The sequence below is a fragment of the Desmodus rotundus genome, chromosome 9 (assembly GCF_022682495.2).
Source record: "Desmodus rotundus isolate HL8 chromosome 9, HLdesRot8A.1, whole genome shotgun sequence".
Taxonomy (NCBI): Eukaryota; Metazoa; Chordata; class Mammalia; order Chiroptera; family Phyllostomidae; genus Desmodus; species Desmodus rotundus.
The window spans coordinates 29,149,891-29,175,607 of record NC_071395.1 but is presented as its reverse complement, the minus strand read 5'-3'; the positions used below and the strand labels follow the sequence as shown (position 1 = coordinate 29,175,607).

Genomic DNA, 25,717 nt, shown 5'->3' with positions numbered 1-25,717 from the left:
CAAAGTAACAATATGCAAATGAGACTAACGGTCCCCTGTGTAAATCAACTTTTCAAGCGACAGGCCATTCAGGAGTCGTCTAATTGCTTTTAGAAACTCCTCTCTGCCAATTTGGGTAAAAATAAAAAGTTCGTTCTTATATAGTTCTTTCCAGTAAGGCAGCTGTTTAGTGTCAGAGAGTTTTAATGATGACAGAACCAAAATAATTCTGCTTTTAAAGGTAGAATAATGAAAACTGACATAAAGTGAAATTTGCTGGGATTCTAGAATGCTTCATCCTCTCCTGTGTGTAAGACTGCTTTGTGAGAGAATAAAAATAAATGTGAACACTTCCCATCTGCTTTAGAGGGTGTCCTCTTCATAAAGCAAAAGCTGTGAAGGAAAGGAGGGCACCAGACATAAAAACAATCACCTGGAGCAAGAAATTCACCCCTCTGGCTAAGCCTCCGTGGAAGACCAAGCAACAAACTCTATTTTAGAAACTACAGAGAACAAGAGACATTTTACTTTGCCCTGCATTGCACCTAGGCCACTTTAATGGCTTTTTTTTTTTTTTTTTTGCTACAGAAGACATTATTGCACATAATGATACATCCTTGAAACCAGATGGCTTATGAGCTATTTCAACAAAGAAAGAAATGAGGACGAGAAAATATTTGTGGTCTTTCCAGAAATCTTTCACAACCTTCACATTTAATGGCAATTACTAGAAAAGCAGCAAGTTTGAAATTATAGCTGAGGCATATAATTACCTATATTTGACCTATTTATAAACTCCTCTGAGGATAAAGGATACTGGATAGAAGCACCTAGTCTTTTTGGTTCCTGACACAGAAAGTGAAGTAAAAATATTTGGATAGTATTTTACTGATTCGCTGGTTTTACTAGCTTCATTTCAGGAGGCTCACAGCTGGAGTCCCTCAAATGCTGCCTACTGTGGACACATATATCATTACATTTAAATTTCACACACACACACACACACACACAACAGACCCAAAGAACATTGTGACAGGGAGCAGGGCACAGAGCAAAGGCACTTTCAAGGTTTCTGAGCAGAGATGGGGTAGAGTAGTGAAGTCTAGCAAACACAGAGAGAATGTAGATATAGAAGTGAAATAAATGCCAATATTTACTGAGGCCTCTCCTTTGAACATCATCAAAAATCATCAACAACCAATGCGTATTTTCACAAAACTCTTGATAAACAGAGGAGCCAGTATTATCCTAGCAGGAACCAGAGGTCAGAAAACAGGAAACTGGTATAGCAAAGTTTGAGGTTCTAAGTGCAACAAATTTATAATTGCCTTTTGAATAATGAAATAAATTCATGTACTCAAATTTGTATGTGATTTATCTAGCCACGGAAATCAAAATCTGCACAGTTCCATAAAATCTACACATTTTACTGAATTAACTTCATACACATAATATTCTTAAGACAAAATGAAAGACTATCTCCTTCCTCGCCACATATGGAAAAGATTTTCAAAAAAACAAGTCCAGAGTTATCCACAAGGTTTGTAATGATAACTTTAGTCAAGTAAGGAAACCGTCATTCTTAGGTTTGTTGAGAAAATGAACAGTCTGCTTTTACACATGTAATAGAAACCAACTAAAATAAACTTCCCTGTTACAAATGTTCTCACCATTAGGTGATGTATTCGTTTGAATGAAAAACGTACACATTCAAAGAAAAAGCAAATCAATGGTAAAAAACTGACAACCTAATGCATCTCAGCCTGCAGTAGAGAGAAATAAATTCTCTAGTAGTAAAAGCTGTAGACATGAAGTGGAAGTCAACTTATAAGTCAACTTAGATACTCATTTGCTGAGAAGAATTGTTTCAAAATACACAAATATAGAAATAGGCTTGTTCAATAAAAACCCAACTGAAGGTCTTAGTTCAGTAGAAGAGGTTAGTAACTACAAAACAAATCATGCTAAAATATAACGGAAATAAATAGGGGGTTAAAAAAGGAGCATGGGTGACACTGGAAATGGTCCCGTCAGCCTCCAGCTATGACTAATCTCAGTGGTTCTTCATGAAATGATAGCAAGTGATCCCAAGGATGAACATTCTTGTCCTCTGACCCATAATGCTCAGGTGCAAACCTACAGCTCTCTTCCTGTTCTCCCTATACCAGCTGTCCTTTAGAGTCCCTTTTCTAGGTCCCTTTCATTGTCCATGGGATTCCTGAACTGTTTCTGGTCAATATTCCCACTTGCTCAAATGCTTTCACTGAAAGTACTTTTGTCCTTAACTGAAATCTGACTTCCCTTGATTATGTTGCTAACCCCATCATGATCTTCTCTGATCGAGGAGGGTTCTGCGTGCTCTTTGTTTATCAGAGCTACTCCTAGAACGCCTTTGCCTTCATCACTCAACATCTGCTTCTTTTTGAAGTCTGTGTGCCCCACCTATAATCACTCTCTCTTCCCTGCTTGTCACCAACAACCTTGGTATTTCCTCATTGTTCTCAATGACTTTAGTACCTAGCATTTGGTTTCCTGCCATCAAGTTTGACCATCATTCATGTTAATGTTCCCTTTACCATCTTGACTTCATGGTTCCTTGACCACTTCCTCTACTCCCTGTGCCCTTAACTCCCACTTAAATCGTCCATTTAAACAGATAACCTTCAATTCCTTTATCACTTGGAAGGAGCTCTTTCTTTAGATCTTGAGCTTTCAGAGCCCTCAGGTCGATCACCTATGGTTCCCTCTTCATAGGTTCCTATTGCACACTCCCTCTGAGTCACTTACATTGTTGGTGTAACTTCCATTTTCTCGAGTCCTATCTTTTTTCCCTTAAATCCTAGTCTGGCTTAATCTGCTCCCTCTCTGATCCTGCAAACTGCTTGGATGCTGACTTCAGTGATACTTCTCATGGATCAACAAAGTAAACCGTTACAGCATCCCCATCTTGCCAGCACTATCTGTGTCCTTTGTTTCTCTCTTCTGAGTGCTGACTGTGGCTGAAATAAAGTCATGGAACCACGCTCACTATCACGGAATCGAATATGAGTCTTCGCTCTCTAATTTCAAAAGGGTTCTCACTGTTGCTGGCAAATACATGATTCTTTTCTTGGTATGTCTTATTTATAATTTCTCATAGTTCTCTTTAGTCTTTTTCACTCTGCTTAATTTCAGCGTTTCCACACTAGACTTCCTCTTAAAGCAGATGTTGTCATCACATAATTTATAGATAATATTGTTATTTATTTATTTTTTTAAAGGTTTCATTTATTTACTTTTAGAGAGAAGGGAAAGGAAGGAGAAAGAGAGGGAGCGAAACATCAATCAAATTGGCAACCCTTCGATTCGCAGGCCAGCACTCAATCCACTGATACACACCAGCCAGGGCTAATATTCTTATTTAAAGCAGAACTTCAATTTTCCTTCACCATTTTTTTCTCCTTCACCACTGTTTCTATGGGACAGTTTTCATCCTTTCTGTGGAAGGGCTTGTACAGATATACATTAAATATTGGTCTTGTACATATCTAGATTATCTTTCTTTAAAATAAAAAAAAATATTTTATTCATATCACTTCTATCCTGACACCTGAGATATGCAATTGAAAGAATGAGAGTTTTAGCTGGTGGGGGTTGAGGGTGTGAAAAGAGAGTATTTGTGGAGGAGCAAAGTCATTTTGGAGTACAGGGCATTTTTCTGGGAAGGGCTTTCCAGCATGGGTTCCAAAAACCCAGAGGGAATCCTGAAGTCATTGGCTTCCAGGATAAGAGAGAAGCTCCAAGAGAGAAGGTGAGAGCATTCAGTGCCAGAACATTCTGCTTCCAACTGTGCTAAATTGAACTTGGTTACTGTTATTTTTAGCAGGGAGCATCCACGGTGAAGAGCAAATTGAGCTGAGGTTCTATGGAGGTGGAAGGATGAAAGGGAGAGAACCAGAAGTATTTATTTCTTTAAAAATAAGATTGTACTTTGTAATTATAAAAGCTATAGACATTCTTGTTGAAAAGTTGGTTAACAAGAAAATATAGTCTGCTCAAATTCTACCACCCAGAGAAACACAGGTAACAGTTTGGCCTATTTCCTTCTAAATGTATAATACTCGTTTTGGTTGGATAAAGTCTTTTATTGAATTTTTTCATAAAATTAGTATTAAGCTGCATATATTATTTTGTTTCTAGTATTTTTGCTAAATATTAAGTTGCTAATGTTTTGACAATGCTATATTCATAGCATTACCTCTAAGCATATTGCTCGAATGAAGCTCTATTTTATTACTGAGCCGAGCCCCTCCTCCCTTAAAATTCAAAGGTCCCTGCTCAGCAGAGGCTACTTTTTTCAACTTACTTTACAATCACCACAGGAGCTCTCACACTTATTTAGACAAACTGAGATAGAAATGTGGAAGAAATATTGGATCATCGTGGACACGGTCATAGAAAGCACCAATATTTGAGATACACCTGTGGTATTTCTTGTGAATGGTTGAATACTACTCCAAACGCACACGCAGTATCTGCAACGATCTCCCCTATATTTTACACACTAAATAAGACCACTAACCATAAAAATAAGGACTCGAGTTTCTTCTGGAAATGTAATTAGAACGTTCTATTCACCAAGAGACTAGCGTAGCAAAGCACTATTATCCTAAGATCTAAGAGTGTGACACTGTGACAGAGCCAATATTTACGTGAAAAAGTCATGAGGAAGAATAGGTCAAAATGTTATGTCTTAGTTAAAAGTTTCAAACTTCAGGAAGTTCCTTGGTTGGACTTCCCATTTCAGAGAGGGTTTGTTTTCAAAGTGACCCTATGCCAACACTGTTAATGTGAAGTCATCCTCGTATTACATTTATGAACAGCCCAGAGCCACATGGCCAGCGGCTTCAGAATGAAGGTCATAGTTGTGCCTACACCGCTCAGTTATCATTCTCCAAAGTGCTCGGTGAGAGAGTGCGTACGTGTGTAATTTTACAGTGACAAAGTTTTAAATACTACTTTTTGCCCTAACATTATTTTGAAGGCCCCTCTGGTTCCATAGTTAGCACTTTCAATGCTACTGAATCACTTTGTAATTTGACTAGAGTCAGCAGATAACAAAAATCACTTAGGGAGAAATGGGAGCTGGTGCCCAAGTTTTCTGAAGGAAAAGCAGAATGGCTTATCTTGCAAACATTAAATTGGGAAGACAAGGCAATTGGATTGCACTGAATCTAATTTAGGAGTGGGTCATTCTTCTACAAAAGTTGTGTGATGTAAAAAGGTGTGTAGAATTTTGTGTGTTTGTTCTTGCCAACATGATCTTAGAAATCACTGGATTATAAATTATTCAAAGATAACGCTTTTGTTTTTTCACCTTTGTGTCCTCAGCACCCAGTGTTTTCCAACACTTGGCAGATGCTCAATTAACAGTGAGGGAACGAAATGTGTGCTAGATTTTTAAATACATTTCTGTCCATTTAAGGACCCCTTCACAATTGCTTGGTGATTATATCTCTTTGACCTTTGTTACCTATTTTTCCCCACATTGTTTTGCTTATCACCTTTTGCCTTTGTGTTTGTACGTTTAAATCTACCAGGTAAGGTTTATGCTAGACTGGAACCCAGGGAACCATTTGCATTCTAATGTCAAACAGTCATCTAGTGATTTCTTGAACCCTAAGTAGTAGAGGTTAAAGGATGGAAAAATGTTCAACTTTCTAAGTTACAGTGACCAAGCCACACACTGGAGTCGGAGCAGCCGTCCCCCATGAACAGGGCAGGAAGGGAGGAGCACAGAAGCTCTCAGCCCTTCATCCAGAGTCTGGCCTGTGATGAGGGTGTTAACATGTCAAGTACACACACCGTGAAGTAGTTTGATTGTCCTGTGGCCAAATGACATTGCAAGTATGGACTAGAGAGTGAGAATGTCCTCCTTGACCTTCCAAATGTCTCATGCGCTCCACAATGTTTTAAAGTAAGATGTTAATCAAACAAGAACACAGGAGAAATGAGGAAGGAGTTGAAAGGGTTCCCAAATTAAGTAAGTGGGTTGGACAAACTTTTCTACTGTAGTTCTATCCCATGGGAATCTTATTTAATTCTTTCATATTCATTTCATTTTTAAGATAAGTGACGTCAGTCTTAAACATCCTGTAAAATGGGAAAGCTCGGGGATTGGTGGGGTTTGTAAATAGAAGCCCTCTGGTACATCAAGGTCCAAAGTTAAGCAGAACAGATGGGGATGCTCTAAATGTGGGTGCTCTTTCTCTTCCTCCTTCTTGATCTGCTCTTGCTTCATCCTTTCAAAAATGTTTTTGAGCATTGCTTTTGTGAAAGGGCAGTGAAAAAAAACAGTTGAGTTCTCTACTCTCAAAAAGCTTATATAAAAACGATACACAGACCGACAAGCAGGTAAATAAGACACTGTGAGAAATAATTACATGCTCTGCGGTAATTAAAGAGGCTGATTCTTTGGGGAATGGCTGGGTGGCTGCTTCAGATTGGGTGGTCAGGGAAGGGGGTGACATTAAGTTGAGAGTAGAAAGCGAGAATGAGGCAGCCATTAGTAGCAGAACATTCCAGGCAAGGGAACAACTTGTGCTTAAGTTTGTGTCTAGCAGTGTGGAGGAAACCATAAAGAACTTCCAAATATAGCAAGTCTGGCACAGCTAAGTACTGATAAAGAGAGGATACAGGCTGCTATTTCCTTCTCTCCTGTCTCTTAAACAGATCGTCTCTCACTCCCGCATGTGTAGGGCAAGAACATTTCTCTGATTCTACACAGGCAATTATTATTGTGCTTATTAGTGTTTCTTTTTATGAAGAGGTAGCTATAGTTTGTTGGTCTGGAACTGGTCTGGGGTGACACATAAAATCCTTAGTATGAATGAGTTTATAGGAATTAAGAAAGGCAGGGATTTTGTTTCTTATTCACGCACTAAGTCCTAAGTTAAAAAAAATGTTTTTCCCTTGAATCTTCACGCATCATTTGTAGAGAGTGAGGCAGCCAGCATTACAGGGTGCACTCGTTTCAAACAAGGAAAATAATATAACAGATGGTTCTTAAGTTAGGTTTATGTTTGCTCCTTTCTCTGTTTCTCTGATAAGAAATCTGATTCAAGTACCTGTTGCTTCTTTTCTCTATGTTGTAATAGAAGATTATGAGCATCAGTCACATAAATAACTCTTATTTATGACTTTTTTCCTGTGCAGTGTCTAAGCGCACTTCTGGTCCCACAGCCAGGGGTGAGGCATTCCAGAAGTCCCATGTGCATGGCGCTGACACCAAATGGCCCACAGGTAATCATGTGGAACTTACACTTGAGGGACAGTGTCTTGGATAGAGACACGTGGAGATGCAGAAACTGAAACAGACGCCTCCAGGCACTGAGTGCAGAACTCACCCTCAGGTCAGGTGTGACCGACCCAACCGGAGTCCTGAGGACTACAAGGTGATGGCGAGGGTTTCTGTTGGGTAACAGATCAGGGCTGCACCTTGTCAGAGAAGAATTTGTGACATTTCTATCCTGTCATTTTAGTCTGTGATTTTTTTCTTCCCAAGATCAGTATTGGAGGTATTTGAGAGAAAAAAATGGAAAGAGATTTTCTTTCTGGAAATGATCTTTTTTTTTTTTTTCAGGAATCTGACAAATCAACCACCATTTTCAGGTTAACTTAATGCAATAGTAAATATTTTAATTCCTATTATTAGCCCCTCCTGTTTCCTATTTGTTCAGTTACAAATGATTCAGAGGAATGAAATGCCATAAAATCCCAAGATATAAACCTCTCCTTTTATGAAGGGGAATGAAATCATAGGCTGATGAGAGAAGATTAGAGCAATCCATAGTTTTTCTCTGCCAACCATAAGAGGCAAAATCTCATTTTCCCCCAATGTACAAAAAGACATAAAAAGTCTTGTGAAAGAATTTTACTTGGCAGTTACTATTAGTCATTAATTAGCAATAACTTAGAAGCCATGCTAAATTATTGGCAGATGTCATTCAATAACATTCCTCTATGAATGGATATAGCTTTTAAAACAATGAGCAAACCTTTTCAGGAAAGACCACAATAATAGAGAGAGGAGGGGAAGACCTCAGACTAGAGCAATAAAGTTGGTTCCCTCAAGAGGGTGCCTTGGAAGAGGAGGAGCAGCGAGAGCTAACTTTTTCTTTAATTACTTCTGTATCATTTCAATTGTCACATCAAGATGCACTTACTTTGTAATTAAAACAAAAGGCCATGAAGTATAATTCATAAGAAAACTTAAAAATTAATATGTGTTTTAAAGTGTCATCACATGTGATGTTCCACCTGGTAAAGGACAAGTACACTATATGCAAATTGCTAAGTGATGCGCTAAGGATGTACTTAAACACCTGAAGAATTTAAAAAAGGCAAACAGTGGGAAAACCTGGAATAAGTCAATGTTATTTCTAAGCTACCAGGTTCTGTAATTAGGTGCACTGCCTTTCCCCAAATTTCCTCACAAAGGGAAAAGTAAGTGACCCCTTTCTATGGATCTTAAACACGAAAGTCTGTTTTTCCTGTATCTTATTTTTATATTGAAAATCTGACTAATAAGCAAATCATGATGTCATTCTTCAAACTTGTGCTAAAGCTACACATCCTTTTGATAACCACAATATTGTTTTGTCTGTGTTCTGTAGACATGACCCCCCATGCCCACTAACATCACCACAGAGCGCAGCTGAAGGCTGAAGAGCTGTTGAAACTCCTGAGATAAGAAGGGCTGAGATGCCTGTTCACAGCTCCTCGGTGGCTCTCCTGTGATTTATATCTAATTGATGACAGCCATTATGGTGGATACAGGTCACTTAATCAAGAGCACAGACAAGTCCCAGTCATTAAACAACATTCACTCTTCCTTTCTCAGGAGAGCAGGTCTGTGGTTTCATTAAAAGCACTGTAAATACATATTTAAACTGCAAAGATAAAAGAGGTCAGCAGAGGCAATTAGTTTTATGCGTTGAAGCTACAAGAGTGTAAATCTCCTTTAAGGCTGCCAGTTTTGACCGCATGTTCAGTGTCTCAATGGAGTTGGAGTACAGGTAGTAAATGTTCATCTCCATCTTTCACACTGCCGTGTACAAACCTCGTAGCTCTGCTGCCTGAAACTGAGCCCTGGCGGCATTCAGAATTAAGTGCAGAGTAGTCATAGATATTCTACATTTTACATATTCTACCATTTCTAACAAATGAGCTGATGACAGAGAAAAGAGAGTAGACTGTTCAGTACAAGAGAACCAAAGAATAACTCCTATCCTAAAGTCATCTTTCCTGCCCTAAATCAAAAACATCAGACATCATGGGAAAATCTAAGGGGCTTTCCTAGAGCCTGGCACATTCATTCTGAAGGAAATGTGACCTCAAAGAGTATGTATACATTTTATACGACTCTGACATTTCCACTGACCTCTGTCAGGGCAGTAATTCAAGGTCTGTTATGCTATGATAGAACCTTTTGAGTTAATTGATTTCTGCCTCTCTCTGACATTGTAATGGCTCCATTCATAACAACTGTCTGCTGTGGAGTGCCAATGGAAACAGTTCAGGCAAGGTTTATCATCCTAAGAAAATAGTGGAAATCAAATACGAAGCTGGTATTCATGGAAATATGTAGTTACGTGGAATTCCAAAGTCAAGGAGGTCGTGTTGTGAAAGGCCTTCGTCCTCCTAACAAGCCTGGCCATCTCTGGTTTCATTCCCCTCCCCAGGCTCTGCACAATGAGTTTCCATCTGCAGCTTTGTCTTCCCGTGCTTATCTATATCAGATTTCGTTACTGATTCTTAAATTTAAAACATTCGGAAATGCTTTTAAGCGAGAGCTCAAAGTAGGTCCCTTTGCCCATCACCTCTGAGAAGTGGCTACATCCTTGCTGTACATTGGAAGGCCACACCAAGCACCAATATGTTCACAGCTGAAACCAGTTATAGCTTTTAGGAAAGGGCAGATGTAACCAAGCCTCTCATTTACCTTCTTTATCTTTAGGTATCTTTTATATTTTCCAGAGACCCCACTTGGTCACATCAGTCAGACAACTTGCCTGCAGAACGGGTAACATGCCACATAACTGAGTCCAAGCAGAAAGTTTTCACTGACCAGAAAGACAATTTAGCAGGGATATGGAAAGTATTATAAAACCATGCAGAAATACTCACAGTTTTGGTTTGGCAAGCAGAGGTGGTGGCTCCTTCGTGGGTGAAAGCAGGACAGCTGGTGTTGGAAGAGATTTATTACCGTTAGCTTTGCCGTTAATCATTCCGTTTACTCCATGGCCAGGATGGACTCCGTTGGTCTCCCTCTCGGCAGAGTTGAACTGCATCTGAAGGGCTGCCATGCCAAGTCCTAACTCTGGGCTGTTCACCTGCTGGATCTCAGCTGATTTCTTTGAAGCCAACTCAAAAGGACTTGTCTCCAAGATTGGAGGGGGAGGTGGAAAGTGCTGGAAGTGATCGCTGTTGGATTCACCCATGGAGTCATAGCTACAGTTCTCAGAATTGGCTGAGGAAGGGGAAAGAGGGGGAAAATAATAAGATGCTACTAATTTACTAATTCAACAGTTATTTTCACACTGTTGTGGACTGAGCATCCCTTGAACCCTACCTATGGTTACAGAAGAAGTAGCTGGGCTGCTTGCAGCTGATGCAAAAGCAAAGCCAGCTGGAGGGCTTGGTTCTTTCAAGCTTGTTTTGGGTGACTGCTACGTGTTTCATTTCCTGAATGGACCCACGGGGAGGGAGGGGTGGGGCGGGGACCAGCTACCGATTCATTAACAAATTTCAAACAAGAGCTAAAGACAGAACTTATTTTTTAAAAAATGACAACACAGACAGTATCAACTAATAATGCCTTGTTCTGTCCCATTTCAGCCATGGGTCTGACTGGACATCCTATCTGGGCTTTACTAATATTAGCTCAAGCTCTAAAGGTTTTGTGGGACAAGCAATGAATATTCATTCTCTTGGGAGCTAAATAAAGCTTTGAGTCTAAGGGAAATGTCTTATGACCGTATAACTTCTTTTCCAATTCAGATGATGGCCACAGCTATACCTCAGCGCAAAAAATATTTTTCTTTAACTTGTTACTCTCAGTAACCTGAATGCATCTTGAGGTAAGAGCATGCCTTCTTTGGATTTCTCACTTTACCCAGAGCCCAGCACTCCTCCTGGAATTTACTCAGAAGTGCCTACTGACCTGAACAGACAGCTGGAAAGTGTTTGTTTATTATGTGTGGCCACAGTAGATTTGCCCCAGATAAAAATGGGAAACGCTGCATGACAAGTTTGCCACACAGCCTTTGCGAGACCGGGGTTTGGGACATACTGCTGAGCACCGCACTACTGCCCTGGCCACTTGCTGGGACAGTCTTCAAGCCAACTCCGACTCCAGTACCGGGGTCCTCCTCACTCTCTAGCTCCGATAAGGACACATTTAAAGCATTCTTTCGGTCAACTGGTCTCCCACTTAGGTGAACCTTTAAATTTCTTCCCTCCTCCCTTCACTCCTTCATGTATCTATCTATCTTAGCTTTCAATTCCCTCTCAGCTGCCGTTATTTTAAAGATGATGTTCAGCTGTGATGCGTAGAACTAGGTGCCCAAACTCATGGCAGATGAGGAATTTCAGGCACTTTAGGGGGTTAATCTTGAGGCACGTCAGTTCTGCCTGAGCGTCCACATTTAGGATGAAGCCACAGAAACAATCCCCATGCTGCGGTCCCTAACCCCTCTCGTTGTGCCTCTGCTGCCCCCTAGCAGCAAGCTCCTACTCTTCCAAAGAAATCAAAGTGTGATCCAGCCAACAACCCCATTGATGGATCCCCTATTATATGCACTATGGGTCAGTCCCGGTCAAAGAGATATTTTAAAAATTGCTGTAAAATAAATAACAGAGATGAGGCAATAAAAACAAACTTAGGTATAGTGAATCAGTCACAGCAGAAAAGAGCCAGCTAACATTAACATAAAGAAAAAAGCTGTTTCACGCTGCCTTCGCTGGTGGTACATTTCTAAGTTTGAGAAATATCCAGATACTTTTGAATATTGGTTTTAATAGTACATTGCTTTAGCTTTTCATATCGCAGTTATAGTTCACTATCAGTGAGATTGGACATCTAAGATCTTTACAGTTTCTCCAAATTCCATCAGGCTTATCTTGTTCTACTTCTTCAGAAGTTTTGATCATGGATTCAGCACTGATTTATTGGTACATGTGTCTCCTCCCCTGTGTGGTTCTGCTGCGCATAGTGACAGCACCGCTCATTCCCAGGTGGCCCTCTGAGGGGAGCATGCTCCTGGGTTAGCGTGAGGATGTCAGGAAGCCATCTCTACCATTTCTATGAGCAAGACTGCACGATTTAGGAAACAGCCCCACGCGTGTTCAGTTGCTACATCATCATCTTTTCATTTTCTGGTCTCCATGTCTGCCCCCCTGCCCCACCAAAGCCTTCTGTTTGCTGCTGAAACGCTGACTGGGAGAGTGACCCCTGCAGCAGCAGCCAGCACTCCTAAAGCTGAGCCCTCCTTCTCGGCCAGTTCTTTCCGCTGTGGCGAGCCTCGCTGAGGGCTGGGGAGCGGACCCCATCACATTTTCTACTCCTCACATACCTGGGGTGACGACCAGCTGGGCAGTGCTGGTTACTGATCCATAATCATTTCTTGCGGAGCACGTAAAGATCCCTGCATCTTCAGGGAAAGTCTCAGCGATGACCAGGGTACAGATCTCCTCTGGAAAGGAAGAAGCGGACAGAATGTATCTCACAGAGTGAAACCACCAAGTCGCTGTGAAGGAGGCAGACCCTCTGCCTTTCGTAAATAAGCAAATGAGATTAATGATCACGGAAGAGTTGCTTTACAAAAGAGTGCACAATAGAATGTCTTCACATTTAATTTAGCAGTTTAGCTTGGTGGCAAAAGCTTTGGAGTCTGACCCGTTCTTTGCGATTTCAGACAAGATCCACTCTGGTTTCCTCATCTGTACAATGGGGATAATATATACCTAATGGGATATCTGTTCAGATGCAACCAGATGTTTGCAAAGCATATGCCGCTGCACTGCACAGGTGGGAGATGCTCAGGAGATGCTGCCTCCTTTCTCCTCCTGCCTCCTTGTTCATGTCCAGAAATTCTTTCTAGTACAGTGTAGCTGACTCTTACTTCTGCTCAGCTGAAAAGCAATTAGTGGGGGAAATCAAGCTTCACCGAAATGGCAATGGGAAAAACACATGCAAACGTTTAACCCACAGACAATTACTCGGGAAGCTACTGTTTTGCAGAGTGGCAGTGGTCCGCAGCCTGAGAGACCCCGACTGTGGACCCAGTTGCCAGGGCTCCAACGGGGCCCTGCCACACACCTGGCCTTTATGACTTTGGTTGATTTCCCCGAACGTCAGTGTTCTTATCTGTAAAATGGAGACAGTAGTAGAACCTACCTTGTAAGGTTTGTGTTAGTCATGACTCATAAAATTAACCACCACCGAGTTACTGTGAGGGACGATGACAACTGTGACCATAGGTGACAGCTACGTAGCCCTTATTAGGCACTAGGTATTGTTACCAGCTCTACACATAGATAAATTTGGCTTTAAATCTCATGTCAACCTTATCAGTTATGTTTATTATTAGCCCATTTTATTAGAAACTGAAGCACAGAAAGGCTAATGTTTCTGCCCAATATCACGTAGCCAATAAGTGGTAAAATCAGAATTCAAACCAAGTGAGGCTCCAGACTCCACAGTCCTAACAACCATCTTCTGTCCTTGTGATGTAGCGTGTCTTGTGCTTACAACACTACCTGGGCATAGTAAATGCTTTGTAGCCAGTAAATGTGAGCTGTTAGCTTCTAAATAAAGACCCCAAACACTTCTAATATTAAACACTGAAGTAAAGGTGAGCTACATATACATTTAAGAAAGATGAATAAAAACAAGGAAGATCATTGTCTTCCAACCCGCTTACACCAGTTTAGGGCCATGGGTGGCCAGGGCCTCTCCCAGCAACTCAGGGAACCAGACAGGAAGCCACTCTGGACAGGACACCCTTCTGTCACAGGGACACACACACACACACACACACTCAGACTGGGACAATGTAGACATGCCAATTCACCTCCCATGCACATCTTTGGGATGTGGGAGAAAATCAGAGTCCCCGGAAAAACACCCACGAAACAATAAAATTATTATATGAAGTGTGCTCTACTATTTTGTACTCTACTTCATTTTATTTTAAAATAATGGTCGCTACCACCCACTTTCGTGGGTCACAATCAACAATTTAAAAGTTGCCCTATAGGACCTAGCACAGCCCCCAGCTCAATAAATATCAGAGAATCCAGGTATTGAGTATATTAAGGAAAGGGTTTTTCTAAAAAAAATTGAAGACACTAATTCCTAAAGAAATTTGCATCCCGCTGTTCACTGCAGCACTATTTATAATAGCCGAGACATGGAGACAACTTAAGTGTCCACTGGGGCATGAGAAGGCAAAGAAGACGTGGCACAAATACACAGTGCTCAGCCACAAAAAAAGATGAAATACCGCCATTTGCAGTAATGTAGATCCTGAGGGCATTATGTTAAGTGAAATAAGTCAGACAGAAAAGAACAAAAAAAAAGTCATTTCACTCATGTGGAATATCAAACAAAAAAAGCAACATGAACTAACAAAACAAACGAGATACAGAGATACAGAAAACTCAGAGATACAGAAAACAGACTGGTTACTAGAGAGGAAGAAGGGAGGGGAGGGCATATGGGGTGAAGAGGTTCACACACATGGTAACCGAAGGAATCTAGACTTTGGGTGTTGAGCATGCAATACAGTTTACAGATATTGAATTAAAATGTTGTACAGCAGAAATTTAAATAATGTTATTAACCAGTGTTACCTTAATACATTTAATTTTAAAAAAAGAAAGAAAAGGGTATTCAGGCACAGGTCTGACAGGTACTAGTGTATTTAAAACACACAATTATTATTTGATTAAAATATCATAAATAGAAGGAGAATAATAGAATAGCAGGGCATGAAGTAATCTTGTAGGTTTTTTTCTTTTTATTGAATTTACTGGGGTGACACTGGTTAACAAAGTATACACATTTCAGGTGCACAATTCTACGACATCATCATCTGTATATTGTATTGTATGTTTAGCACCCCAAGTGAGTCTGCTTCCATCACCATTTCCCCCCCATATATTCTCTTCTACTTTAATCCCCACCCCACAACACGACACTGTTGTCTGTGTCCATGTTTCTTTTTTTTCCTTCTTGTTGCTCAATTGTTTCCCCCCACTGTACTGTACATAGTTCTTGGCTTTCCATTTGAACACGAAGATAGAAAGTATGGAAATAATTCAAGTTGGAGCTTCACATAAGATTAATCATTTGGAAAGCGAGATGGATCTGGAAACTTACAAGGGAGTGGGAATTTTTAAATTGAATGCATAAGGTTACATAATGAGTTAAAAGTGTGCTTAGCCAGAAAAGAATACATAAAACTTAGATGCTTCATGCTGTAAGGGATTTCAGTGATTGACTAGCCCAAATCCCTCATTTCTTCAGGTGAGGTCCAAAGTGATTCTCACAAGGTCTTGGCTAACTCATGTCAAAGTCAAAACGTGGAAAGGGGCCTCCTGCCTCCCACAAGTATGCTCTTTCCCCCTCTAGTTTAGAACAGAAGGAACCCAATGTAAAATGAGGCAATGAAAGATTTAAGATGGGAAACAAGGAGTTTCTTGAATCTGAAAATCTCAATTACTTTCACTTTCCAAATAATTCACCAGAAATTCATCTGCACAAAGAGATGATGGGTTCTGTGTCCTCTGAGATACAAGACACATCGAAATGGGATAGGAGCCATTAAAAAAGTACATTGGAAAGTGGAAATTCTGGTATTAGAAGAAATGAGCAGCCCAATCTCATTAGATTTGGGGGGAAAAGCCTCGCATACTGGCTGGCCTCAGAAAGATGGGCTTTGGGCAGGGGTAGGCCACCTTTGTTTCCTCTCAGCAGATGCTGCTGGGAGCCAGGAAGTCCCTCACTTTCAGCAGCACCTCTGAGCTTCCTGCCCGGGCAGCCATGGTTGCCAGCCCCACCCCATCCACCTTCCCAGAGCTTGGTGCCCTCAGAAAGGTCTTCTCTCAGCTATTCACACCTCAAAAGGCAAAGTTGCCGGAGACACTTAGCAGAAAGCCTATGGCCAGTTCGATGCCTGAGAATGCTTTACCGGGGAAGACAGACATAATTCTGTGTCTTGAAACCTACATTTAAAAACAAGATAAAATCTTCAGGGATTATATAAAGCAGTTTGGGAGTGATGATCTGGACAACTTTTAGATTCCTTCTTGTTTTCTATGATTTTGCAATTTTTAAAACAGGTTATGCTGTTTTAAGAAAATCTGAATATATATATACATATAGTTCCCCTTCTAGTCCAGAGGACCCCTTTGAGAATAAAATTTTAGCATCCTCCTCATTCATCCATGACTTTGAAGATAAATTAGGAACCCTTAATGGCGCCAGAAAGCCCTGAATGATCAGGCCCCTATTTCTTGCTGGGTTCCTTCTGCGCCTCTCATCTTCTCTTGCCCAGACCTCTGGATTCACTGGCTCTTGGGCTACCCCTGGAGGAGCCACATTCCTTGGTGTCTTTAAGCTCTTCTCCCAAAGTACTTAGTATTCTCCTACTCAGCCTCACCTTTCTACCTAAACATTACTTTCTCAAAGAATCCTTGTTTGGTTAGACTCGGTCAGACCCACCAAGGATGGCAAACTTTCCTTGGAGACATCTATCACAACTATAACTAAATGATATATTGTGCAAGAGCTCCGGATTCCTTGACTAGAGTATAACCTTTATGAGAGCAGAAGGCATTTGTTTGGTTCCTGCCTGTACTCTCAGCATCTCTGAAACAGTGGGCTCTCCATCAATACTTTTGAATAATGTTTCTGGGATAAAATTTAAATAGAGGGCAAAAAAGCTGAGGAAACATTTGCTTTACAAAAATATGTTTTCTAAAGAAATTCTTAGTAAAATGGATTTTCCTACAGGCTTCCTTTGTGTGTTTCACGTGTGACTGAGCAAAACTCACTTCATATGAATTTTCACGAAGTTGCAGAATAAGGAATAAGGAATAGGTAAGGAATAAGGAATAGGCAAATAAGGAATAGGTAAGTTATACAAGCATAGAATTATTGAGCAACTGGATATCTAGAGAAGGATAGCAGCTTACAGAACAGAATAAGAGAAAACAAAACAGCATTCAGATGTTCTTTTGTGATTTGCAGGCATTGCTATGTCTCAGTGATTTTTACCAGATAAAATTTTAATCTAATGTCCCAAAGGTTGTTTAGGTTTTCTTGCTTTGGAAAATGTCTTCCAAAAGGTACAACAGGCACACATTTTGTTGACAGAAAGGAGCACTGTGACCTGTATGGTTCTGACATTATGAACATAAAGAAAGTCATGAGGAAATGAGATGAGCCAGGTTGTACTGTTGAATTTTCATCTGGTAGCATCTTACTTATACAAAGACCTTTAACACATCTGTAAAATACATTTTCGTGAGGAATGGAAATCAGGAAATGACTGCTTATGTCAAATAAAGGGAGTTAGGAGCTTACTCATTTGTACTAAAAACACTGTCTCCGGTTTTAATGGAAAAATTTAAAATTATTAATGATGATAATTCTGACCCATTTTAATTCAATTTTACTAAGTGAAAGATTTATATTTGAGGGCATAATAATAAATACTAAATTAGTAATAATAAATGACTAAGCAGGAAAAATCCTGTTTTTTACAGTTACCTAAAAATTATTTAATCACATTAATATCTCCCAGAGGTCAACCCTGAATTTCATTCAACTCCTTGGACGTACTAAACCCTTGGTTAAATATAAACAAAACCATTTTGTTTGCAGAAACTCATAAAAAGATGAGGCAGCAAGGATATTACTACTAGGTCCCTTGAGTAATAAAAGGACATTTTTATAAATCCCTTCCCGTGCAGTTTTTTTTGGGGGGAGGGTGCAGTGAGGGGTCCAGCCTAACTGAAGAGGAATCCCGCTCTGACCTTCTAAATCCCATGCTTCGGCCAACACAGCTGATAACAAAGAACTGTGGGCCAAAATCACTGAGATTGCATTCAGTGCAATGAAATACAAGGCTTGTCTAAATTTTTATAAAGGATTTAAAAAAATTGTGAGCTGTATCATACATAGAGAAGTATAGTTAAAATGTACAGTTCAAGGAACAGCCACAAAATGAACCCCTGGACACTCATCATTTAGTCTAAGAGGTAAAATATCACCAGTACTTCCTGTAGCCCTCCCCAAGTGAATCTCCTTCTCCTTTTGAGATCATTATTGCTTTGATTTTCTTTATGTATTTACCACATGTTTACATCCTTCAAAAATGAGTTAGTTAAAAAAAAATGAGTAACAAGCACAAATCTTATTGTATAAAGAAAAGACAAACTTGTTACTGTTAGAAAAAAGCTCCCAGGACTAGCTGGGGGTCGAACTAACTTCAAGTTCCCTATGAGTTTACAAAAGCCTCCACAGAGGTAATCAACGAGCAAGGTCATTTAGTGAGTCCTGGGAAATATAACGCTTGGTGGGGACATCTGGCGGGCTAAGTGTGGGCAGCAGCTGGTGGAGTGGGTATCTCCATCCTTTGTTGTCAAGTTCAGCATGGCCGACATTCAGATCAGGGGGCCAGATCAACTAAGAGCACTCCCGTGAGGGTGTGACATGAGTGTTCTCAGCTGGTCCAGGAGGCAGTGTATGGAGGGGAAAGAAGGATAGGAAAAGTAGAGGTAAGAATTTAGGTTGGGCTTCCCACCCTACTATTCTGTCACCAGAGCCAAAGATGGAGCTGTGGCAATGAGCTCTTAGTGATGAAAGCCACCGTGTATCCATCTCTTGAGTCACACTGATCCAGTTGGGACTTGTCCCCCTGACATACAGCTACTACCCTCTTGGGGGTGCCTTTGCCTCTCACTTGTTCTTGAATTCCTGCTTCCTATACCCACATCTTGCTGTTTGTGGATGAATTCTCTTGCTGTGGTGGAGCATATCCTATGTAAAGGGTTGTGAAACCTTGCAAGATTGAGAAATCTTGACTATATCTTCATACTGAGTGGCAGATTTGGCTGGGTACAGAATTCTTAAGTAGAGGCAATTTTACTTTATAATTATGAAGGCTTTGCTTAACTGCCTCTTCATTAACTAGTGTGACACTGAGAAGTCCTAAGTCATTCTGATCTTGTTAGCTTGCATGTGAGTTGATGTTTTCTCCGTGGACACTGGTAGAATCATCTCCTTGTCCTGGATATTCTGAATTTCACAACAATGCACACTGCTGAGCTTTTATTTTCATAAATCCTACACTCAGTGGGTCCTTTCAATCTGGAAATTGATGTCCTTCAGTTTGGGGAATTAAAAAAAAATTCATCAACAGTCTCTCCCTCTTCTTTGTCCTCTCCTCCTGGAATCTCAATTGTGCATGTCCAGTGTACCTGGCAGGTTCTCTACTGTCTCTAACATTCTCACCTTTTCTCTTATATCGCTGCTCTTGGTCTTTTTGGCTTACTCTGTGGGGGCAGCTCCTCAACTTATTTCTGCTACCAATCTTTCATTCCAGGAAAATTTTGTTTTCCAAAACCTCCTCCCTTCTTATAGCCTTTTATTTTTACTTCTCAGATGCACTGGGGTTTCTTCTCTCTCTAAGGAGAGTGTTCATTTGTTTTTACATTTTCCCCTCTTGGCAAGCTTGTTTTCTTCAAGTTGCTTTTTAGGGGAGTTGCTTGTTTTCTTCTATATTATCTACAATAAAGATTTTCCCAGATGTCTTTCATCTCTTCTGGTCTGAGACAGTTGTGAGCTGCCTAGAAGCTCTGAGCATGAAGAGGAGGTTTTGGCTTTCCCATGCGCACACTCTAGATGGCTTCTTTGTAGGAGAAACTCCCATTCTATTATACACCATTAAGTATAGATTTTTTCTTCTTGGGATGTCCAGATTGCCCAGAAAAGAGTCCTTCAGGCTCTGCCAGAAGAGGAAAAATTCACAGGCCAGCCAGCGTGCCAGATGAGTGTGCAGGAAGAGGACTGGAAGTAGAATTTTAAAAGCTGAATGCTCCTAAGAGTCTCTCAATTTTCTCTTTGGTATACACTCCAATGGGCCTTCCCCGCCTCTCCCTGGAGACTGAACCAAAATTCTTGGTTCATGGAATGTTAAGTGTCTCAGTACTTTTTTTTTTTTTTTTTAGGCGCTTCAAAGCAAAAGCTATACCTAACAGCTTTGTTTGTTGAGTACTTATTTCCAAATAACTTAAGTATTTAGGTCTTAACAAGTTAGTTACTGTTGGGGGAAAAAGTACACATAAATGGAAAGAAAATCATTATTATTTTATCCCTAAATGACCACAATTACTTACTGATGGATGTGTGCACCTGTTGGATACTGTGCAACCCTTCTTGGAATCAGAGTGAACACAGCCAGCCTCGTTTCATGTTCCACATTGATTTTCCTGTGGCGCTTACTTTTTTACCACACACATAGATAAAGAAGTCCGTTTCACAAAGACATGATGTCATAGAAAAGAATGTAGAGTGATGTAATGTTGAAACTCTGAACTATTGCAAACTACTAGTTACCTCGTATATCTATCAGATGTCAAGTATCACATGTTCACGTGAGAAATTACAGCACCTCCCTCAGTCTCATGTGGCATCTCAGGGCACCGCCACGGCCCTCCTGCAACTCAGCACCTTAGTATTCCGAACCAAGTATCATCTACTTCGCACTCTGAATCACAGAACCAAAACATGCACTTGGCTGAACAACATCTAGGATGACGGGTGGCATTGGTGAGCAGAGATTCCTGCTGAAAGTACGAGACACCATACTTTTACATGTGTAATCTCTAACCAGTGAGATACTTTTTTGTATTTCAATTTTGCATGCTACTAGACAACGCTCTAAAAGTAACTCAATACAGTCTGTGGCTGTTTTCAGACAGTTGAGTAAGGGCCTGAGTATTAATAGCTGTCAAATGAGTCTTCTGTGCTCTCTGCCCACCCCATCCCCCCAGACTAGGCTTTGAAGGATCCAATCAGCGAAAAGTCAGAATGTCAAAGAAGAGGCCCAGAGCAGGTAATATGACAAACGGATGTTGGGCTTAGGTAAGCTGACTAGCTATTAATTCACAAAACAGTCTGAAGGGATTTGTGATGTAAGCTGACTTCTGTCTAGACAGAGAAGGGAGTGTAAAACATATTAGACAGATGCAACACAGTAGTGACAAGAAAAACCTGTTTCAGTTGCACAAATGCATTGGGAGGGAGTTTGCCAGGTCCTTCTTTATCTCACTATTTAACTCCTGTGGGGCCAGATCTAGGTATTAGGGAATTTCAATTTTATTTCTAGAGCTTTAAAACATATTACACAGGAATAAGAAATGGAAGTAAAGTGAAGAAAAAAAGATAAAAAGAATGGGGGAAAATGTAGAAAGAGAGGGAGCGAGGGAGGGAAGGAGGAAGGGAGGGGGGAAGTGGAGAGAGAGAGAGAGAGAGGAACAGACCGACTGAACGCTAGCCAGCAAGGAGAGAGCAGGAGTGAATCTGTCAGAGGAAGAGAAGAGAGGGTAATAAAATCTGAATGCTTAAATATGTTCCTGAATTTCAAAGGCTATTTATGTTTCAGCATTTGGAAAACATCACTGACCTAGTCCTATAAAATCTATCTCTTGCCTCAGATGTATTGTAGTCGTGTCTGCTTTTCTCCTTTTCACATAACAGTGGCTGGAAAACAACTACCAGGAAAGCCAGTTCCTACATATATTTTCTGGAGTTGAAGAGGTCACTGGTCTACTGGATGGAACAATCAGGTCATTTAAGGAAAGTAAACAGTTTAATACATATTTTGTTTTTCCCTGACAATGCCAGTGGTCAACGTCAAGGTCAAAGTAAGGGAAACATTTGGCTACTCATACCTAGTTTTGTCAGGCATGCCAAAACATTGTTTAAATACAAATATGTTCAACATTTGCTTGTTCTAAAGTTCTGACTCATAACAACTCACATACAGAGTCATCATTGGAACAGGCATTCCTGTGTTTAAATTGTTTGTTTGTTTGCTTAAAAAACACAATCATGGATTTAATGCTATACACCGATTTCAGGTTTCCTGAAGCAGAGCACTTCGATGCGCCACCGTAAAAGAGGAAGGAGCAATTCTAGCAGTGTCGCGGTAAACATAATCATGGCAAACTATCTAAGGTCAGGGAAAACTAGTTGCATTTCATTTTTAATAGCTTCTATGGCATTTTTTTTATTGTATTGACAGATTTGCTTGAAATATTTCTCTACCAAGAAATATTTGTTTTCAGCAAATGTTATTATTGTGGTTGGAATGGAGGAGTCTGTTTTCATAAATGCTTTCGGATTTAACAAAAGGGAAAAGAAAAATAAGAGAATCCCATCAACATGGAGAGGAGAAGCGGTTTTATACGTTATCCGGACATGCGGTTGAAAAGGAAGGTCTTCCATAGCTTTTTTCATGCTTTTGCCACATTAAAACCAAAAGGCATTTCAGTAAGTTCTAGAGGTCAGATTATTCCAGGAAGCTATTGAAGACCAGTTTTATTAAGTAATTCATGATCAAAACTATATTCTAGAAGCAAACCAGCAAACCATAACTAAAACAGGAGTGTTTGCGGTAGGAGGTAAGGGAGAACACGATGGAGGAGTTGGTGGTAGGAGATGCATCTCTTCTACCCCCTCACCCAAATTTACTCCTTCCTAGCCAGTACATTGAGTGTTTTCAACTATCAAACATGTACATACTCAAAAATGAAACTACGCAGTTTCTAACAAGTGGTTTGAATTTTCAGAAGATGGTTAGTTTATGATTTTCCAGCACAGATCACGGGAGACATTTCATAAATCATCACCACCTCTGCAGGTGAGGACAATGGATAACAGTACAATGAAAGAGAGTTGCACGAATTCACTCAGAATCCAAAATTGCAACATCAAAAGCAGTCTTAATCTGTTCCAGTAGTAATGCTTTTATAATTTTTGGCCCAACATTTTAGTTTCATTTGTACATAAGGCATCAGAAGACAAAAATTACTCCATAGATTTGTTCACATAAACTTTCTTGCAGATAAAAGAAGTATGTGGTTCGTTCTCTCTCTCTCTCTCTCTCTCTCAGTAGATGCAAAAGATATGTCCCAATTCCCTATAGGATTTCCACATTAGCTCATGCAGTAGATTAAATCTCAGAAGTTCCATGTATCAGGGAACCAGCATCATGCCATTTTATACAAAGACATATCACAGACAAAACACACAGCTGTATATTTCCATGGTTCAGAAAGTGAATACAGTGTCTGATGTGGTGACTGACACATTAAGTGGGGCGACATGCTCTAGTTGTAACTCATGACAAGAAGGCACCAGATCAATTCCAGCTGTTCCCTGAGGATGTTACTCAGCATCCCTTAAACTCTGGATCCTAAGAGGGTCACACTCTGCTTTCAATGATCCAATACCCAGATGTGAGAGGGTCAGGACTGACCGCAGTAATCTGAGCTGCAGTAGCTCACACAAAACCTTCAAGTTCTCAAAGAAGGGACAGATCAAGGTCACGGCTCCTGAGGGACAAAGGGTAGGAAAGAACTGCTTGATGCTGAAACAGAGGCACAGATTTGACTGGCTACCTTTTGGTAAGATGTAAAAACAGTGGCTTGGCTTATAGGAAAAATACCAAGAAAGTAGTCCCAAGGAGGATGGACTATGAAATACCTAGACAAAAATTTTAGTTTCCTTTACAAACATCATTTTTGTCCATGAAGAGTCAAAAATACATAAAAAGTCTGAGGCCAGAGAAAAATTGGAGCCGATGCTTCTGGATAACATAGCACTCTGATGAGGTCAAATGACCTAGTAATTAAGTGAGATACTAGGGCAGGATGGCTTTCTTCATGCCTGTAGTGCAGTAAAATTTTATGGCTTAGGACACATAAATGAGAAATGCCTGGTGGTCAGTGTTGCTTATGTCTTTGGGCTGCTCTCAGGCGAGACACATTTCTACGCTGGGGAGTCTGGCTGTTAGTGGGTTTTGGTCAGGACAAGTATGCGGCAGATTGTTCTTCTCCACTGGAATTTTAGGAGGATGTTTTTTCATCATTAGCTTCGTTTACTTTCTGAGTATAAAAGACTGTATTTCAGAAAGCCTTAAGTCACTGAGCCTGACCTTCTTGTCTGAGTGGAACTTAATGTTTTACTAATAAAGAAGTTGATGTAAAACGCAGAGCACAGACCCCACGATAAAGAAGATATTGTCTTTAAGGGGGTTTCACATTTCCAGGGAACTGCAAAAACATTGTTCCGCTTATGGCTTTGAAACAGAAACAAAGAACTATTGAAACCCAAAAGATACGTTACCAAAGGAGGGGGAAAGGCTGCTTACCAGGTTCAGCTGTAGATCTGGGTTCTGTTTGCCACATAAGAAAAAAAGGAAATAAAAATGGAGTATTAGAATGGGTTCCATTCATAATGAAGCAAGCTGTCTTTTCCTATTACCTTGTCTATCTAGGGCGCGTCTGCTGAAATGTTATAGACAAATCATAACATCAAATAAAGTGATAGATCCATTTACATTTCTACAAATACAAAATCTCAAATTCTAGTAACAGCTTACACTAGGAAGTTATTTAAACTGGAGTTCGTAGAAGATGTTATAGAAACTCGTAAGCCTCGTAAAATTATTTGCCCAACTTTGAGTTCAAATCTACCTGTGCATTTTTTCCCTAAAGAAAGAACATAAAACTTTCCCCAGAGTTTTAAGGGGGTCCATCAGTGAGCACCCCAGCTTCAATTTACTGGACCCTCTCATTGGCCACATATGTCCTCACCTCTCTATGACAATGGGAATTAGCTCATCTAGATGGCTAACCCCTTGCTCATTGTTCTGAAGCTTGAGAGGGGACAGTGCTTGGATTTGGGAGAACGGGCACCTTTCCTTACTTTTCTGCAGAATGCGGAAGTCTGGAGAGTCCTGGATTTCACTCCCTTGTCGGAACCACTTGACCTGCAGAGGGGGAGCTCCTCGGACCCTGCACTCCAGAACCACCACCTGGCCCTCGGTCGCTGCTATGTTGTGCAGTTCCTGAAATTCGACAAGAACACTGCCCATCAGACTTTGGTGCGTTCTTACACAATCTCATAACAGAGAATAAAACTTCCAAATCTCAGAGAAAAAAATGTGAAACTTGCATCATAAAGGAATTATTCCTAACTCGGAGGAGGATAAACACCTTTAAATTCATTCATCATCAGCTTTTCATAATCGCCGTATGATAAAATGAGTATAGTTTACCACTGGGCCCATAGAAATGTTGGGCCTGTCTGCAAATGTACTGACTCTTTTGTATGTACATACTTTTATGGTAACAACTGTTACCTTTCTTTATCTACATTTGAGAGTAAGCAGGTGGGATGCAAACTTCTTAAAAACAGTTACACACCTTATGGATGTAGGTTCCTATGGAAACCAGACAGGAGGAGGAAAAAGACATACATTTGTCTTCACATGCTCCAACCTTCTCCCCCGCCACCTCTGCCCAACCAGGCCCCAGTGTCAGGTTTACTGAGACTAAGGGTTTTGGTTATTTTCTCGTTTTGAGGTTCTGGGTAAAATCTTGAAAAATGCAGCACTCT

At 40.4% G+C, this 25,717-nt stretch overlaps 1 protein-coding gene across 4 annotated transcripts in view; it reads right to left on the bottom strand.

Moving 5' to 3' along the window:
* PALLD (palladin, cytoskeletal associated protein) overlaps positions 1-25,717 on the bottom strand; it is a 344,806-nt gene that overhangs the window by 155,241 nt on the left and 163,848 nt on the right. For all 4 annotated transcript variants that reach the window (XM_045202765.2, XM_045202767.2, XM_071219166.1 and 1 more), the window contains 4 exons: positions 25,025-25,166; positions 24,468-24,491; positions 12,594-12,713; positions 10,147-10,489 (listed from right to left, as the gene is read on the bottom strand). In XM_045202765.2, coding sequence (XP_045058700.2) covers positions 10,147-10,489; positions 12,594-12,713; positions 24,468-24,491; positions 25,025-25,166 — 629 coding nt within the window. The remainder of the gene's footprint in view (positions 1-10,146; positions 10,490-12,593; positions 12,714-24,467; positions 24,492-25,024; positions 25,167-25,717) is intronic.